This window comes from Contarinia nasturtii, unplaced genomic scaffold (genome assembly GCF_009176525.2).
Source record: "Contarinia nasturtii isolate CC-2019 unplaced genomic scaffold, AAFC_CNas_1.1 Cnas_scaffold_220, whole genome shotgun sequence".
NCBI lineage: Eukaryota > Metazoa > Arthropoda > Insecta > Diptera > Cecidomyiidae > Contarinia > Contarinia nasturtii.
In genome coordinates, this window is record NW_022197577.1 from 1,744,047 (window position 1) to 1,760,990 (window position 16,944).

Sequence of the window (16,944 nt, forward strand, 5' to 3'; positions counted from 1 at the left end):
TGAAGTGGCATGAAACGGCAAAAAAGGGGAATTTCATACATGTCTCCATTCAAAGGTCACCTGGACAACCTAAATATTATTTTAAAATTCCAAAAACACCTTTATAGGATAGATATGATCATTTTGCATCGGTTATGCATATAGCCGATATGATTCTGAAAAATTCACAAAAAATGAAGCACCCTACTGTCCATGTATTGCATGTTTTAGGTTGTTCAAGAATCCACACATCGTCACTTCTTACTTTGAATGTTCGAGAGCAAGGGGGAAAATTGATAAATCATTTCAATGCCAGTAATACGATCTAGTACAAAAAAATATCAAGCAAAATATCAATAATACCGAAAAATATCAAGCTATATTAAAAAATACGATGCAGTACTGAACATTAATTTCGATCTATCACAACTAGATAAAAGTACGTATATTTCACTTCGTCTACAGTATGAATCGATGTAAATTGCCGACAAAATAAGTTTGTGAAAATAAAGGTTGCGCTAATGAGCAATTAAGGGCAGGAGAGCTACCCACCATGTCAAAATTTCATCGGATCAAAAAATAATGTACGAGAGGACCACTGCCCACTGATGCGTTTAGGACCACTGCCCACCAAGTGCCCCCACCTCCCAGGGGGTCCGGGGTCATAACCCTCAAGGTATGATTTTTACGACCCAAAAAACCCTAGAATTGATATTTGTCTCGTGCCCTCTTGCTTTCGTGCTGGAATTCAATCGTGCGCCTAGCAATTGCTATTAATTGCAAAATAAAAACAAATTACTTTTTCATTTCAAAATTGTAGTTTTTTTTTATTTTCAAATATTTTCTCTTCATTGTGGTTAATGGTCAGTGATTATGAAATAATGGAATAAATTTAAATCATAAAAAAGACAGACGGATAAAGAATACTTTTGCGGAATAAATAATGATATTTTAAATAATAAAACAAAACTTAAATTTAAGTACATTGATTGCCGAAATGATTTTGTTGTGAAAATATCTGTTTTCATTGCTTTGACCTGCACAAATAAAAAAAATTCCTTTATTCGTGATGTAATTAAATATTGTGTTTGTTTGATTTTCTTCCGTTTTTTTTTTTTGAAGCTAATAATAAAATCTACTATTGAATTAAAATTTTGTCGTTTAAATTTTCTCTGTGTATGACCTAAGGTCACTCGCATGCGGATGTGTCATGTTTTTTTTTATTTTTTTTTCTATTTTATTACGTAAATCTTATGCGATACAGCTAGCTGCCTAATATCAAACTGCTTTTGAACTCGAACAAAAATTGCCACATAAAATTTATTCAGTCGACAATGTTTATTCGAAAATCAAATGCAAAAAAGAAAAAATCTTCCATGTAGATAAATCTCGTAAGCATTAAAATATTGCCACAAAGCGGACGACAAGAAATTAATATCATCCGAAGAAAAATGTTCTCAGTTTTATGCATAATTGTGCGATTATCGTTTTACTGTTCAATAAACGTCACCTAAATTATCAATTTGAAATAATATAACAATACACCATAGAATTTCTTTGTTTCTCTCTTTTTGTGTGTAAATAATTCATATATATCTTTATATCAGGGATTGTTCCTCTCCTCTGAACGGCTGCAAGAGAGCGCTGAGAAGGATCCTCCTCCTCAAGTTAGGAGGAAAACATTTTTTGATCAAAAGCTGTTTTCATCACAAAAATATCTTTTTTTGGTTAAAAACATTTTTCTTCTGACTTGAGGAGGAGGATCCTCCTCAGCGCTCTCGTCCTCCTCGTTTTCCTTCTCGCCGTTCCTCTTCCTCAGAGGAGCAATCCCCACTTTATACAACTGTCTAGAACAAAAAAAAACAGAAACTATTCACTGCAAATAAATCATAAACTCAATTTGTTTTTAGTCTTTTCCGCCGAAATATACAGATTTCATATGGAATAATTCGAGCATTTTTTATCCTTAATTAAACGACATCTATGTGTATTTTTTCTTGTTTCAGAATAAAAAAATTAACTCCATTTATAAAACTGGATTTATTCAATTTAATCGTCGTATTTTTTTAAGTTTTGTTTATTTTTTTCTTTAAATTGATTTTTTTTTTCTTTTTCTCTAATTGCAAATCTTATTGCTACATTGTAATACATAAGTTGCACATTTTAATCATTCATTATTTCACTTGCTTTCTTTATAATTTATTAAGTATTTCACAGTTGCTGTTGTTGTAGTTTATGTGACACGACCACAATTCATAGTCGCATTTCACTTGTATCGATATCTGACTCGATGGAATGAATCGAATCACTTTTTAGCTTTTTTAAACTATAGTCGCCACGGGACTTGCATGCCGTCAGCTGTTCATATTTTCCCATCACATTTGCAATCACAAAGATAAGAAAGAAAATATATGTCAATTTATTGCACAAATTGAAACAATAAATATACATTTTATATAGGAAATAATGATAATGAAGCGAAAATGAAAATGCACAAATGCAATACCTGTGTTATTAATGTTAAAACAGTGACTGTGTTTTTTGGTTGAAAATTGAAAAATAATATAAAAATGAGGGAGAAAAAGCACCCAAAAATGTTACATAATTTAAAATTATAAAATTATTCTAAATGCCCTATTTCCTAGTGTCCAATTGTAACTGTTGTCCGATTGTTTGGAACAAATGATGGGATCCGATTGAAATTGTACACGACTACAATTGGGCGTCTAGAAAATAGGCAGAGCACCATAAAGCAAAGAAATACAGCAACACCACTTAAAATCTAAATATTTCTTTAGTAAATACAAAGGTCAGCAAAGGAGCACATCAGAGAATCGAAAGAGTATTCAATCATTTACTTTCTATAAATATTTAGTATCTTTTCTCTATTTAAAATTCACAACACACAAAAAAATCATTTTAACGTGATGATAAAAATATCATTTTTATAATAGAATTATTTCAGGCATTAAAAAAATCTTATTCACATTTAGCATGAAAATCAATGGAAAATTGGAAATTCATAATGAAAAATAAAATAATTTCATTCAAAATTATATCAATACATTCGAACGTCAGGCGTTATGAGAACAAAAATAAAATAAAATTTTAAGCCAAATAAAATCAAATTCGACGACAATAAAAACATTTTGATTGTTGGAAAAATGTCTAAGTTTTGTAATAAATTGAACAACATTGTCGAGAAAAATGCAAATAGTCATGCAAAAAGGAGGAAATATCTTAAAATGAGAGGACAGACACCTGTAGTTAGACAGTAGCTGGTAGTAACGCGCAGCATTTCAAGCGATACTATTTTAACAAATGAACGATGTTTCTATCTGAATGTTTTTTTTTCGTTTTGAGATCATAAAACTGTGTATGATATGAAATGTTATTGAATGGTATGGAGCTGTTCGAGTATTGTTGTCGTATGTGTATCAAAATTTATCGAGAAAATCTCTAGCCAATCCATTTCCATTGTTCTGTATCAGGACTTGTTATCGGTGTTGCAAACTATAATAAGAAATTAGTTGGAAAAATGATATTTTTGTTCTCTATACCCAAAATTTCGATTGAAACGCCCAAATGCACAAATACTATTTTATTCGCTTTTCATTTGATTCAACATCTTTCACACACTTAATGTTGTTGGTGTTAGAATGATAGGATATGATTAGAGTGCAACAGTGTTTAGTTAATACAAATGTCATATTTACATCTGTGTTTGACTTTGTTTTGGGTTAGCGCTTACAAGTGTATGTATGTGTGTGTGTTTGTGTGTGTGTGTGTGAATGTGAAAAGCATATAAAAGTCATTAGTATCATTTGATGATGTGTAAGAGCGTGTAAAAGTAGTTAGGCATTTCATTTGAATATACCTCTGCTTTTAAGTCGGCCACTTTGTCCTGCAAATCTCTAACTTTATCGGATTCATCGATATTTGATCGTAATTCACCTTCGGCCAACAACTCGGAATTCTAAACATATATTCAATTACGAGACGGTTTATTTAAAATTGTTCGAAATATTGATGAGTTTCGTTTTCGATTGAGCGGTACCTTTGTCTCCAAGCGTGATATTTCCTGTTTTAACTCAGCCACCGTTTGACTTTGTTCGGTAAATTTAATCTTAACATTCATCAATTCATCTTTCATGCGTGACTCCAAGTCGGAATATCTGCAAAGTTCATAAATATGTTCATTATTGCATCAAATACAAACAAATTCACTTCTATGCCATTGAAACAATAACAAACCTGTGCTGCTGTTCACGTGCTTTATTGCCCATTTCCTTCTCACGGGCCAATGATGTATCGAGCTCTTCGCGCAATTTTTTATTTTCCTCATCTTGGCGCCGAAGTTGATTGGTTGATACCTGCACTTGAGTCTCCAGTTCCATCACTTTCAAACGAAGCTCTTTCAATTCAGTCAATGTTTCCATCTCACGTATTCGTGTTGTCATCAATTCTTCTTCGACTTTTTGCAATTCGTTTGACTTGGAATTATCCCAGAACATCAATTTCTTTGATGTTGAATCGGAGGTATTTTCGTTTTTTTTGTTCCTGTTCAAATCATTTTTTTGATTAATTCCGTATTACGAACAATGCTTGTGCATTTGATTCACAATTATTAATATTATTATTGCATTGAAGAAAACGTGTATTAATCAAACAAAGCGCTCACCTGCAATTGACGTTGCCATTGTGTACTTAACTCTTGAACCCGTTGCTTGAGGTCTTTTAGCGAAAGGCTTGCTTCAGCTTCTCTCAATTTACTTGCAATCAATTCATCTTGTAGATGTGCCACCGAATTATCGGGCGTTGTTTCCCGAAGTGTTTTCTTATCTTCTTCGAGCTCTTCGATTTTCGTTTTTAAACTGCGAATGGTGTCTTCGCCTTCGGCAACACTTTGTCGCACTTTAACCAATTCTTCAAGCAAACAACTTACCATTTCATCACGTTCTTTCAATGCCTCTTCTTTCAAGCAAAGCTCGTCAATTGAATTTTGTCGCGAATTATTCTATAAAATGAGTTTGGATTAATCGGATGAGTTTAGGCATTCAATGAATTGAATTTGTTAATGATGAACATAGTTTCAACGCAAAAATAAAAAAATTGTGAGAAAATGTCTCACTTTAAATAAAAAGAAAGCTGTACCAAAATGTTCATGCAATGCAACGACGTTGCGTCAAATCAAAATCGGAACTTAAGAATATAAGAACGTCAAGCCCAAAAATACAAAAAATACATAAAGAGCAAAAATATTCGCGCTTTGCAGCGCATAGAAAATGAAACGAGCACACAACACACAATTAACAAGCAGATAAAATGCACTGAACCTGTGTAGATTGACTTACAGCTTCTATTGAATTATCTTGTTGCTGCACGGTTTGAAAGAAGAGAGATTTAGACAAAATTTAAATCGCATTAATTACAATCACTTTTGGTTTTGGTGGACAAATATTGAATGACATATATGCAACGGAGTAAACGAAACTAACATACAATGTCTAAACTTACGTTTTCCTGTAGTCGAAGACTAAGCCCGCGAATCTCTTCGTTGGCAGTTTCTAATTGATGCGAGATTTCCAAATGAGATTTTCGAAGTGCCAACAATTCCGATTCAATAGCGAATGCTGTTTCTTCCTCTTCGGCACGTGACACTTGACCACGAACTAAACGATGAGCCAATTCCGTGCTCTCCGCTTCGAGTAACTCATTTTGTTTTTTCAACAAACGATTTTCATTTCGAAGACGCTGTCAACGTTAAATTGGATTATTATATGAAAAAAAAATTTTGAATTGGAAATGTCAGTTGCAATGTCATTTATTTACGTACTCTTAGTTCTCCCATTTCTTCTTGTTCCTTCTTGCGAACGGCGGCGTATTCTTTTTCCCATTTTTTCATTTGTTTCGTATTGATTTTCATGGAAAAGGCTAAATTGAACAAATTCTCTGGGTCTCGTTCAACTATCTCGGGAAGATCTTTTTGGAAGTACTGCAAAAAAAGAAAGTTAAAACTGAGTTTTAATATGTGACAAATGGTCATTTACCTTCAACATAGCTTCCATATCAAGAGAAAGTAGTGATTCTTTGCCGATGGCCAACATTGCCAATGCCATTTTAAAAATGAATTCCATGCCTTCGCTAAGAAAAATGTCCATAACTCGACAGCTTAATTGAAGATTCAGCGATGTTGTATACAATGTTAAAAACCATCGTGATGCATACATTGACGTTTGAAATGTTTGCGATTGGAAGTGAAGGTGCAAATCGGGAAATTGCTCTTGTACTAAATTCTCCAATTGATACATACAAACACCGAGCTCGGCCATTGACGGTTTGAACATGTCACGCATTCGATGTTGTTGCATGATTTGAACCAAAACAGCGAACGCTTCTTCTTCGGGCATCTAATCAATAAAGAAAATATTGTAATTGAATCAATCATAAACATATTTGATTGTGACAAACCTGCATTAAAAGTAGCCCAACAATAAATCCCGATCCTTGGCAGTAGCCAACTTCACGGTCGTGCAGTGAATAGGCTTTCATAACATTAAAAAGTGCTTCTTGTCCCAAACCGTCTTTCTCTTTGAAGAAATCATGCTCTGGATATGTGCGTGCGATATCTCGTCGAATCACCTTTTCACAGGCAGATGTTGCTTTAATATAATCCGCATACTGTTTCTTATCAGCATCGGATGCTCCGCAAAGTAGTTGCCATACAATGGCACGAAAATAATGCGGGATGCCACGACGAACTAATTCTTTAACCGATGGAGTTTTGCGCTTCGATGCCGCTTCCCAATCGTTTACAATACCCGCCCATATCGAACAGATGTCTTCTTCTACTGAAATACCTGCAAATAAAATTCGTTGTTTATTCACTATATTTGTATTTGTTGTTGTTGTAATAAAATACTTGCCCGAATTTAAACTAATTTGGCTTGTGTCGGAACTTTTGCGGCTGTGTGCCGAACTTTGTAATGAATTTAAACTTTTGGCATCACTTTCGATTAATTTATTTGCCGCCTCCAATTTGGCGAGAAGACTTTGTTCTGATGTTGGCAATGCATCAACTAGCGGTGCCGCTACTGAGCTCGAAGTGCTATCCATTAAACGAATCGTCGAATTATTATCACTATTGGCCGATACAGTCAAAGTCATTGCTTGTTCAAGCTCCTGACGCGATAAGACGGTGTTGCGAATGAAAAAGAAAACGAACAAATTCGATCAACAATTTGTGTTGAAACATTTATATAATGTAATTGGCATTTTAATGAAAACAATAATAATTTTATATATCACGAAATTTCTTTGCTATGGGAATCAAACAAGGCCTTTTTCACTCATTTTGATAATTATTATGAATCGTTTGCACTGGGGCGCAACTAAACACACACACACATGTATGAAATGTATATTGCTTTATATTAGGCTCTAGGCATTTAATAAGTGCGCATCTACAATTTACTGACAAAGAGACTTGTTTATCCTGTTCAGTTACGACGACGAATAAACCGTTTGCTGCTATCTAATTATTTTATTCAGTGACTTAGAATACGCGATGGTGATAACATAAACACAATTTTCACTAAAAAAACGACGTTCTCTTCATTTCTAAAGTCACATTTATTCGCAAAGTAAATATTTATTTGGAAGAAGAAAATTGCGAGAACAACGACTGAAAAAAAACACAGTGCCCAATTCATCGAATCGTTGTTGATATGGAATTGTTAGCGTTCATGTGCGAAGAGACACACTTATGCGAAATTAGTTCACAGTTTTTATTGAAATCGATATAATACTTTTTTTGTGTGTGTATTGCCTGTTTATACAGTCAAATAACGGTATTTCATTGATGACGGGAATCAGGTTGATTTGCGATCGACGAAAGAAAAACAAAAGTCTTACACAAACTGTCGATGGTAAACATTTTTTTTTGCGGAGTAAAAAAAAAATCTGTCATATGCGTTAGCGGGTCGCTTCAGTGATTTTATTACGTTGAGGTCTAAGACCATTCGATCCGAAGCGAAAGACCAATAAATTTTCTTTGCACGCGTAATTTTTCGTTTTTTTTCGCCAGTTGCATCGAATTAAAATCATTTTAAGAAATTACATGATTGAAAAATTAAATTCGTGCAGTACGTTCAACCTTAACGTCATCCACATACACACACATACGTCAAAACTATCTCCAATTTGAAAATTGAATGAGAGAGTCGTACGTTGCCCTTGATTTAAGGAATAATTACGGCATTGGTACACGCAGTGTCGAAACGCAAAACAATTAACAATGAAGGTGTACACCCGACTAGAAGAGGCCAAGAAAATCGAAACACTTTTACACACGCCTTTCTTATACACACGCCAACTGACAGTGTAAATACATTGAACGATGATGATATTTCCCAATGAAATATTATGTCACGAAGAGTCATCATCATCATCATTGTCAATGACAATTCTATATTCCAAAGACAGTTGTTCAATTGTCGTTTAAAAATGGAAAATGCCATGAAACCGTTTCAAAAAGAATGACTTTAATGCAAAAAGTCATTATTTTCAAACATTTATGGAACCAATTGAATATTTTAAATTGTGTGTTGCATGCAATTCCTGGCCGAATGGTTCGATTGTATGTCAACATGAATCATTTTTCAATTAGTGATGACCACAAGCAACTTGTTTTCTGTTGAATAAAATTTTTTTTTACGGTCGCATTCGAAATCAACCTCGTTAAACAGGTAGTGAAGAACTTTCAGCTGGTAGCCACACTCATTGTTTTTGTGCTATACAGACACACGCTCACATTCATTTAATTTAAATGAAATCCATTGACACTTTCTATTTGTGTGTCAGATTGTATATTGTTTGGTTATTATAACGCCAATTATACCATTGTATGAATGTATAGACGTCTTTAATGTGTGGGAATAGTTCATGGTTTAGTTGAGATTGTGTATCTTTGTTTCATTTTTACATGGGCAGTAAGCAGCAGCCACCGCAGAGGAGCAGCTGCAAACTACATTTTATTCAAATGAAATGCAAAAAAAAACGCGATGTTTGCTCAAACAAAAACAGAGTAACATTGAAAGAACACCGGACAAAATGGCCTTTTTACAACAACAAAATCGTGTCGATCTATTGATGACTAACAAGTGGAACGATGGCATGAAAACATCTACTCGATATATTAAAAGATATGAATGTATGATTGAATGAGGTGGCTTAGCGCAAAAATATGCATTAAATATATGTGTTTGTTTTGTTTTTCGTTCGAAAAATTATCTTTTTTTTTCGTCTATCATTAATCGCATGCGATTATTCAGCTGATGAGTTTTTATTCACGTTTTTGTTGTTGTTTTCAAGCTTTGATGTTTTCTCTCTCTATCTTTCCCTTTATTCAACTTTATTAGCGATAAGATCCAATTGCTTAGAACAGATAATAATATTACAATGTTTCCACACTTGTCATACTTTTTTTGAAAATAAAATGCAGCGCACACACAAATTCTCATAATCCAAAGATAGGTTTCATGTTCATCTGTGATTGCATCCAAAATAGATATCTCTCATTCAAAAAAGTCGGAATTCAGCTTCACTCCTCACACACGCACTAAATAAAATCAAAATTCACTGCTACGATGCTAAAATACAATCTCTCACTATGGTGTTTTTTTTTTCGTTTTAATTTGATGGCTTTACTATGGATGTGGCTGTCGATTTGTATTTCTCTTTTTACTAAATTTTATTATTAAAATCGAATTTCACATTGATAAACTGCACCATGATTTGAAAATGTTGTTTGTTTTTTGTTCATTCAATGTTAGGCACAGTTTGTAAAATCTCAACAAATTGTTGTTTAGTAAAAAGAGAAAAAAAAAGTACACAAGAAACAAGATATGCACAGTACTGTCGAGTAAAAACGAGAAGACACGTCACGACGTCCATCCGTAAACTGAAACAAGCAATCCAATGATACTGTTGAAGCTCTATTTATTTTTCGTTATTCGCAAATATACAGAGAACGTATGCGCAGCGCATACGCACACATCCACACACACACAACACATATCAATTGTTCTCCGCTATCGCTCATTCTCTTTTGTTACATTCCGCTCTTGCTCTCTCTGTGTGTTGAATTTGTGACAGAACGAACTGACAATGTTTACACTATGAACTGTCATTCATTCAATGTTTTTTAAATAATATTTCTTTTGGTTGGAATTTTATGCGATTGGAGTTTTATCGTAGGAAAATTCAATAACGTGAATTAAATTTCAAAACGCTTGATTGACAAAGGTATGACGAGATTTGTTGTGGTGGAACATAAATCGTTTTTTGAGTATGTTTGGCATGTATGCTGTTGAACCCTGCGACCGTCTATCTTTTTCAAACAAATCGTTTTGGGTAAATTTGCATATGTTATTGTACAGACAGGTCATGTGCACATTTTATCGCATTTTTGTACCTTCACCAACCTTTGGAATCGTTTGCATTGGACATCCAATATTTATGATGCAGACTCATTATACGATGGATAAAAACAAATAAACAAAACGGAAAAAGAACAACAGATGAGAATCATCCACTTTTCTCGGCTTGCCAACATGCGCAAAATGTTGATATTTTTTGATCTAGAATATTTCAGGGGATAAATCTTATCAGTCACATCATTTTTTCTTCTTCAATTGAAATATCAATCTTTCAAATATCAATTTTTCTTTAAAAAGTCTTTAAGAATATTATCATTATTGCATTGGAAATGTTATATTTCAAAAAATTACACAGGTCTTTCAATTGTGTTAAAAATAATTGCACTGTCTACAAGTCTACTATAGTGAGATATGTATTTCTCAAATCAAAATTGAATGGTAGATGTACATTTGTAAAAGCCGTCTACATCCTTGGTTTGCATGATACTCAAATAAATGTCATTGAATTGTTGCGAACCAAATTCGTATTGTGCATATTTTTCCAAAATATGACGAGCATCAAATGTTTTGGCTTTGAATTTTTGCACAGCACTCGCATTGCCGTCCTCATCTCTATTTGTGAGGTTTGCATTGATCAATGTCATGTGCAATTTAACGGTGTCTCGATCAAATTCACGCTTTCCCAAACCTAAAAGTAGTTATTTTAAAGAAGGATAAACAATAATTTTGATTGAGACCAACCTGCGTCAATGAAACGCTTTAGAATTGCATCGGCAATTTCTTGTAAAGCATTTGATTCGATTTTTCCATATAAATATCGAACGCTACTCTCGTCGTCATTCATAATTTCAACACCGCGGATATTCGCCGAAATTGCTCCTCCGTGCTTATTTTTTATGGGTCTGTCGGTAATGTAACGTAAATAAAGTAAGAAATGTACTCAAGTAAACTATGAATACATACATTACGATTGATTCACGGCAGTCATTCAATAGGTCAACGGCACGTCTGCGATCCTGGTCATCCATCAAAACCAAAACCGATATGGTTATATGCAGTTTATCCGGCTGTGTAAACATTTCTTCTTGCAAACCCACAGTTGATCCGCTTTTTAAAATATCATCCTGAACAATTGTTGAAAAGGAACAGTGCTGAAGGTGTATTTTGTTGAAATATAAAATGAAATGAAAATCTCTACCTTAAAGGCAATGAATCGATGTTTGATGTTTTGTTCAACAACTCTGACGCAGGTGAAATGTGTTGGTCGCTGCTTATTTCGGCAATTGATCAAAATCAGCCCTATACGACGAAATGCCAAACAAACTGATTCTCGCTTTTTGCCCAATATGCTGATGGTGTTCAATGAGCCGTGCTTGTTATTGTTGTTGCTATGCTTGGGAATTATGATTTCGGTGCGTGTATCTCCTTCAATACGTTTTTTCACCGAGCCTTTGTTGCCGATAATAGCACCGTAAAATGCTCTACAACGATTTCATATTTAATTAAAATTGCATAAACTAAATGACGGATGTAGGTACGTGGCTTACTGTGGCACATGAAATGTAAATTTGTAATCGTTTGCTGACACTTTGATAACATCAATATCGTCATCTTGCACAATTGCATCTTCATCGCCATACAAATCTGGAAATAAAAAACACATTCATTGAAATTATTTTCTTTTTTCGGTATTTTCGATGAAAAATAATGTGTGTATTGCAAACCATCTTCTATGTATTCATTTCTTGTCGGCTGTTGATGTTCATATTCAGTTTCTTTGGCTACGGAATTAATTCTATAACATCGTTTACCAATCCATAGTAATTGCGGCTGTAAAATGTCCATTTTTCAGGATAAAAAAAAATTGATAGAAGAAATAATGATCTCTCTTTCGTGTGTACAATTGAAAGGGTTGACATTTGTACTTAAGACGTTTTTGCATGACAGGTTTCTCAATTAAGTATATTTGCACATTGTTCAAATTGAAATAAACTCTTCATACATTCAACGAATTTTTTTTTTTCAAAAAGGTAAGACATAAAAATAATAACTAATTATCAAATACTATTTCTATTACTATTGTCCATATATTTATAGTTGGCGTGATGGATTCAAATTTTCCGGATAACACTAAAATGGAAACAACAGATGAATGGGGAATGCATAACGGTAATGCACATGTTGATGGTGAATTGATGCACGTTTATATGGATATTAAGTCGCCGATTGTAGCTTTAAAGGTTATATTGGAAGGAAAAACCGAAAAACCCATAATCAACTACGAAATTTGGCTTCAAAATGTTGAAAAAATTGAGCCATCCACAACACTTGTCGATCAGTGCGAAAATGGCGAAGGTTTGGTACAAGTAATTGTCGAAATTTTGCATGACATCAAACGCATAAATATAGCCGATGTTGTCAAGCCAACAGAAGAAGTGGTAAATGCGGCAGCAGACTCAGACATTGCTATGGATGACAATGAAGCGAATAGCAGCCATTCGTCAGCTGGTAATTATTTCAATGTTTTTTTCTTCTCATTCTTTTTGTTCGCATTCATTTATTTAAAGGGATCGATCAATTGAATTCATTTGGTGATGCGACACGCAAAGAGCCTGTCATTTTAAAAAGAAAACATATGGAATTAGACGAGGAAAGTGTATTGCCGTCGGGTCAAGGCAATCGCACCGGAAACAATGGTCAGATTCAATTATGGTGAGGCACGAATAACTAAAATAATCAAATGAACTACAAGTATGAAGATTTATTTTGTATGACATTTCGTTTTTAGGCAATTTTTATTGGACATTCTAACTGATAAGCGTCATCAAAGTATTATTCAGTGGATTGAAGGCAGTCCACAATTCCATTTTATTGACCCAGAAGAAGTGGCAAAATTGTGGGGTCAGCGTAAAAATAAGCCGGCAATGAACTACGATAAACTGTCGCGAGCTCTACGCTATTACTATGGTGGCAGCATGCTTGAGAAAGTCGCCGGCAAACGGTATACATATCAATTCGTGTATCCGCTGAAAGAACTGATGGGAAAAAACGCACAAGAGCTGGCAGACTTTGCAAAAGGCGTCCCAAGGCAGCCGAAGCCGAGACGAATCACGACAACATCACCTTGTCACTTGGCTCAGGATAAAGCGGCTTTTATCAAAACTCCAGTCTTCGACTCGAAACCAAATTGAACTCTTCGATCTAAGCAAACGTAGACTAAAAAATATTGTGCAATGGTTTGTTTCATAATAAAAATGAAAAACAGCAATTTTAACCCTTTTTTCTGATATCCATGCAATTTATATACAATATATAGCCTAGGCCAACTTATAAGAAAATTCATTGATGAAAATTCAGTTCTATGATGATTCATATTTATGGTATCATTTCTTTTGTTTAATACGTGCTTCAATTATTGGAAAATCTTTCACTGGACAACAGCTTCGAATATATTTTAAATAGACGGTTTTAGTTCCAGCAATTCTGCTTAATTTAAGGGTTGCGCCAGTTTTTCTCATTTCACATAATCGTAATTTCATTTCATCCAAGTTTTTGATCAAAATATATAATGAATTTGTAATTTCATTCGCTGTAAGGCCAACTTCACTCTGCCAAAAATCCAAATGAGTTTTGATCTGCAATAAAAACAAACAAACAAAATAAAGAGAAATCCTTATACGATACGACCCGATTCCATTAAATCAATTACTTTTAAAGCGGAATATTTTTTTAATTCTGGATACCTTATCGAAGCGTCTTTAAGATCATTCTCACTCCAACCTAGCCGGTTTGAAAGATATTCCATGCTATTTGCAAATCCATCAAGCGATTTCTTTTCTTCAAGACGTCTTTCTATACGCCTGTAAATGGATATTTCGAATTTGTTTTAAAAAAATATCTTTTTCTTTTATCATAAACGTTTCATACAATTTGAATTCAGGTGAATATAATTTGTTAATCATATACGTCGATATTTTATCGAGGCCGGTTTTTTTAAGACTTTTGATTCTGTGGTCAATTTGTGCCACGCTATTGAGTTTGAAGACCCTTGAACATGACAAAATAGTTGTACGATCTACGCCATGTTTCAGAAGAACATCTAACTTTGGTTTGAGAACATTTGGCATGGTTTTTAAGAAAACCTCACTTTTTGCAGCAAAACTGGCGGCAACCTCAGTGACTGGTATCTCTAGTTTTGCGCTAAAATAATAAATCGGATGATCATTTCCAATGGCGTTTAATTCAACGAGATCACGCTTGTATTTTTCCAATACAATCGCGTCGGCAACTAGCAGAGGAATGAAGTCTGCAATATTATTCGGTTTCATTTGTTGTACGATATTTATTTTCTCCTTAATTTCATCTAAAAAAACATTTGGAATTTAAATGACATCACAAAATAAAATTCAATCCATACCAATGGGCATAGTGAGCAAAAATCCATTTTTCCTAATTGTCACTTGGTCGATTTTCATTTCCAATAAATGGCTGACATTCTGTTCTGCCACAACTAGTTCATTTAAGTCATATACATAAGTGTAATACAGCTTAGACGATTCAAAATGGTCACCAGCTAATAACGACATCAACGACTCAACGATTGCTTTTTTGTATATGTTAAGTTTGTTTATTTGTATCATCATTTCGGCGGATAAGGCAGTCCTTTTTTCGGCTCTTTCCAATTTGAATTTTTCAATTAACCTGTATGCAAAAAGACCAAAGCAATGAATTTCAATTTTAATTTTGGCCACAGACTTGTAACAATTGTTTCTCAAAGCAGTAAATCAAAGACTGTTTCTCCCTCATTTGCTCATAGCGCTCCTCATGGCATATAGTTATTACTATGAGAAACAGTCTCTGAAAAAAATCCCAATTTTTATATGGTGTTGGTAGTGTTCAGAGCATATACTGAGCATAGAAGTTATTGTTAAAGTGATTGTAGTAATGTAAATGGTTTTATACTTAGACCTATAACAATCACTTCTATTGTTTTCACTCCATTATAATGTCTGGCTGCGATAAATATCCCGGATATATATCTATGCTCAGTATATGCTCTGGTAGTGTTACATTTGAATAAAATCTCAGGAGGAGGCTAACATTCATTTTCGTGCATATATTTGTTAACAAACTCATCGAACATTTCTTGTGACAAATGAAAATGCGACGTTTTCACCGGCATTCCAAAAGATAGTGCACATTCAGAACGACGCAGCAACCTTTCAGCACCGCACAAAAAAATTGGTTGCCAATTCCATTGGGTTCACGCCATAGTCCATCAATATTCTTACTTTTTTCTCGAAGTTTTGAAATGTTGTAAATGATATATTAGATTTACCATTGGCAATGGATCTTGCAATCACTTGTGGTTCAACCTGCAATTATTGATAAAATGTTTGTTGTAAAATATCGAATTTGACTTATTTTGGGTGAATAATAAACCTGAAGACGTTCGCTCAAATAATAAATACGATTTATGTGTTTATGAATTGCAGGTTTATACTTATCCTTCAATAATCCGCCAACAAGTTCTTGAAGTTTAATTTCATCGAGTGTTAACAACGGTGCAAAATCATCGATACTCTTCGGCTGCATCGATTTTAACACATCTATCTTCTTGTTCAGTGATTCTAAAATTAATCAATTACAATCATTTCTATAGATATTATTCAATACAAACAGTCAAACACGAACCGATATCTATTGTGAGGAGTGATGGATTCTCGGATATTGACTCTGCCGACAGATTTGAACGAAGATATTCCAGTGTATCGGTTTTAATTGCATTAATTTTCCGTAACGCTGGAAAATCACTATAAATCTTTTCAGCAATGTCTTCGGAACAACATATTTTGCGAGAAAGGTTTGCAATGGCCATATATTCCTTCGGTTTTGATGTAGCCGTTCGTTGTTGTTGATGGACATGCTTCACTTGTAGATATGTTGAAATTACAGGTTGTATGCATCTTTGGTTGTTCAAAACGTAACTGCTAACAATATTTTTTAAGAACATTATCGATTGATTATTATATTTTGATTAAGAGAAATAGAAGAAGAAAACACAAGAATTTCCTAATAAGAACTATTTATTGCATCAGTTTGCAATTTTAGATTTACAACTGTCAAAGTAATTGAATCAGTTGTCAAAATGTACAAATGTCAAGGTTTCAAATTGCTTATAACAGCAGCACCGTTCAAATGAATCCAACATCAATTGAGAGGCTTTGAGTAAAAACCGCACATCGCGTCTCATCTCTTGCTCTCATTTACGGGAATTTCTGTAAGCAAGATAAGGAGGTGGTATGCGAATGCTGTTTTTTCTCTCAGCTCTGTATTTTCTCAGAATAATATTTCATAATCAAAGAAAAAAACTGTTTTTCATTTTTCCATAATTTTTAATTATTCATGCAATTTAGTTTGTTCAAGGTAGTATAGTAGTTTGCTTATTATCATTTTTTTGTTAAAAAGAAAACAATATTTATTTTTATTTTTCGCCGCTACAATTCATTCATTAAGTCAGTAATTT

At 33.8% G+C, this 16,944-nt stretch overlaps 4 protein-coding genes across 9 annotated transcripts; 1 reads left to right on the forward strand and 3 right to left on the reverse strand.

Moving 5' to 3' along the window:
- Positions 1-903: 903 nt before the first annotated feature.
- LOC116337282 (ecotropic viral integration site 5 ortholog) lies at positions 904-9,947 on the reverse strand. The gene is made up of 12 exons (XM_031761710.1): positions 9,460-9,947; positions 6,906-7,161; positions 6,451-6,839; positions 6,030-6,389; positions 5,816-5,974; positions 5,497-5,733; positions 5,334-5,357; positions 4,650-4,996; positions 4,234-4,539; positions 4,037-4,154; positions 3,857-3,955; positions 904-2,337 (listed from the first exon to the last, which is right to left on the reverse strand). Exons 2-12 carry the CDS (start codon positions 7,144-7,146, stop codon positions 2,233-2,235), a joined length of 2,385 nt encoding a protein of 794 aa, XP_031617570.1. The 5' UTR covers positions 7,147-7,161; positions 9,460-9,947; the 3' UTR covers positions 904-2,232.
- A 780-nt stretch (positions 9,948-10,727) lies between these two features.
- Positions 10,728-12,344, reverse strand: LOC116337109 (activating signal cointegrator 1 complex subunit 1-like). The gene is made up of 6 exons (XM_031761437.1): positions 12,143-12,344; positions 11,966-12,062; positions 11,617-11,899; positions 11,382-11,542; positions 11,160-11,320; positions 10,728-11,106 (listed from the first exon to the last, which is right to left on the reverse strand). The coding sequence occupies exons 1-6, from the start codon at positions 12,261-12,263 to the stop codon at positions 10,844-10,846; spliced, it is 1,086 nt and encodes a 361-aa protein (XP_031617297.1). The 5' UTR covers positions 12,264-12,344; the 3' UTR covers positions 10,728-10,843.
- A 3-nt stretch (positions 12,345-12,347) lies between these two features.
- On the forward strand, positions 12,348-13,686 carry LOC116337110 (DNA-binding protein Ets97D-like). Its single transcript, XM_031761438.1, has 4 exons — positions 12,348-12,448; positions 12,516-12,926; positions 12,986-13,130; positions 13,207-13,686. Exons 2-4 carry the CDS (start codon positions 12,524-12,526, stop codon positions 13,607-13,609), a joined length of 951 nt encoding a protein of 316 aa, XP_031617298.1. The 5' UTR covers positions 12,348-12,448; positions 12,516-12,523; the 3' UTR covers positions 13,610-13,686.
- Positions 13,687-16,530, reverse strand: LOC116337108. Of its 6 annotated transcripts, none has more exons than XM_031761435.1 (7): positions 16,113-16,530; positions 15,861-16,048; positions 15,757-15,793; positions 14,836-15,119; positions 14,346-14,781; positions 14,128-14,278; positions 13,687-14,053 (listed from the first exon to the last, which is right to left on the reverse strand). In XM_031761435.1, the coding sequence occupies exons 4-7, from the start codon at positions 15,059-15,061 to the stop codon at positions 13,802-13,804; spliced, it is 1,065 nt and encodes a 354-aa protein (XP_031617295.1). In that variant the 5' UTR covers positions 15,062-15,119; positions 15,757-15,793; positions 15,861-16,048; positions 16,113-16,530; the 3' UTR covers positions 13,687-13,801. The 6 variants fall into 6 exon arrangements, with proteins under 6 accessions (XP_031617295.1, XP_031617291.1, XP_031617292.1 ...); XM_031761431.1 differs by having other exon boundaries at positions 15,560-15,793; XM_031761432.1 differs by having other exon boundaries at positions 15,560-15,949.
- Positions 16,531-16,944: the final 414 nt, after the last annotated feature.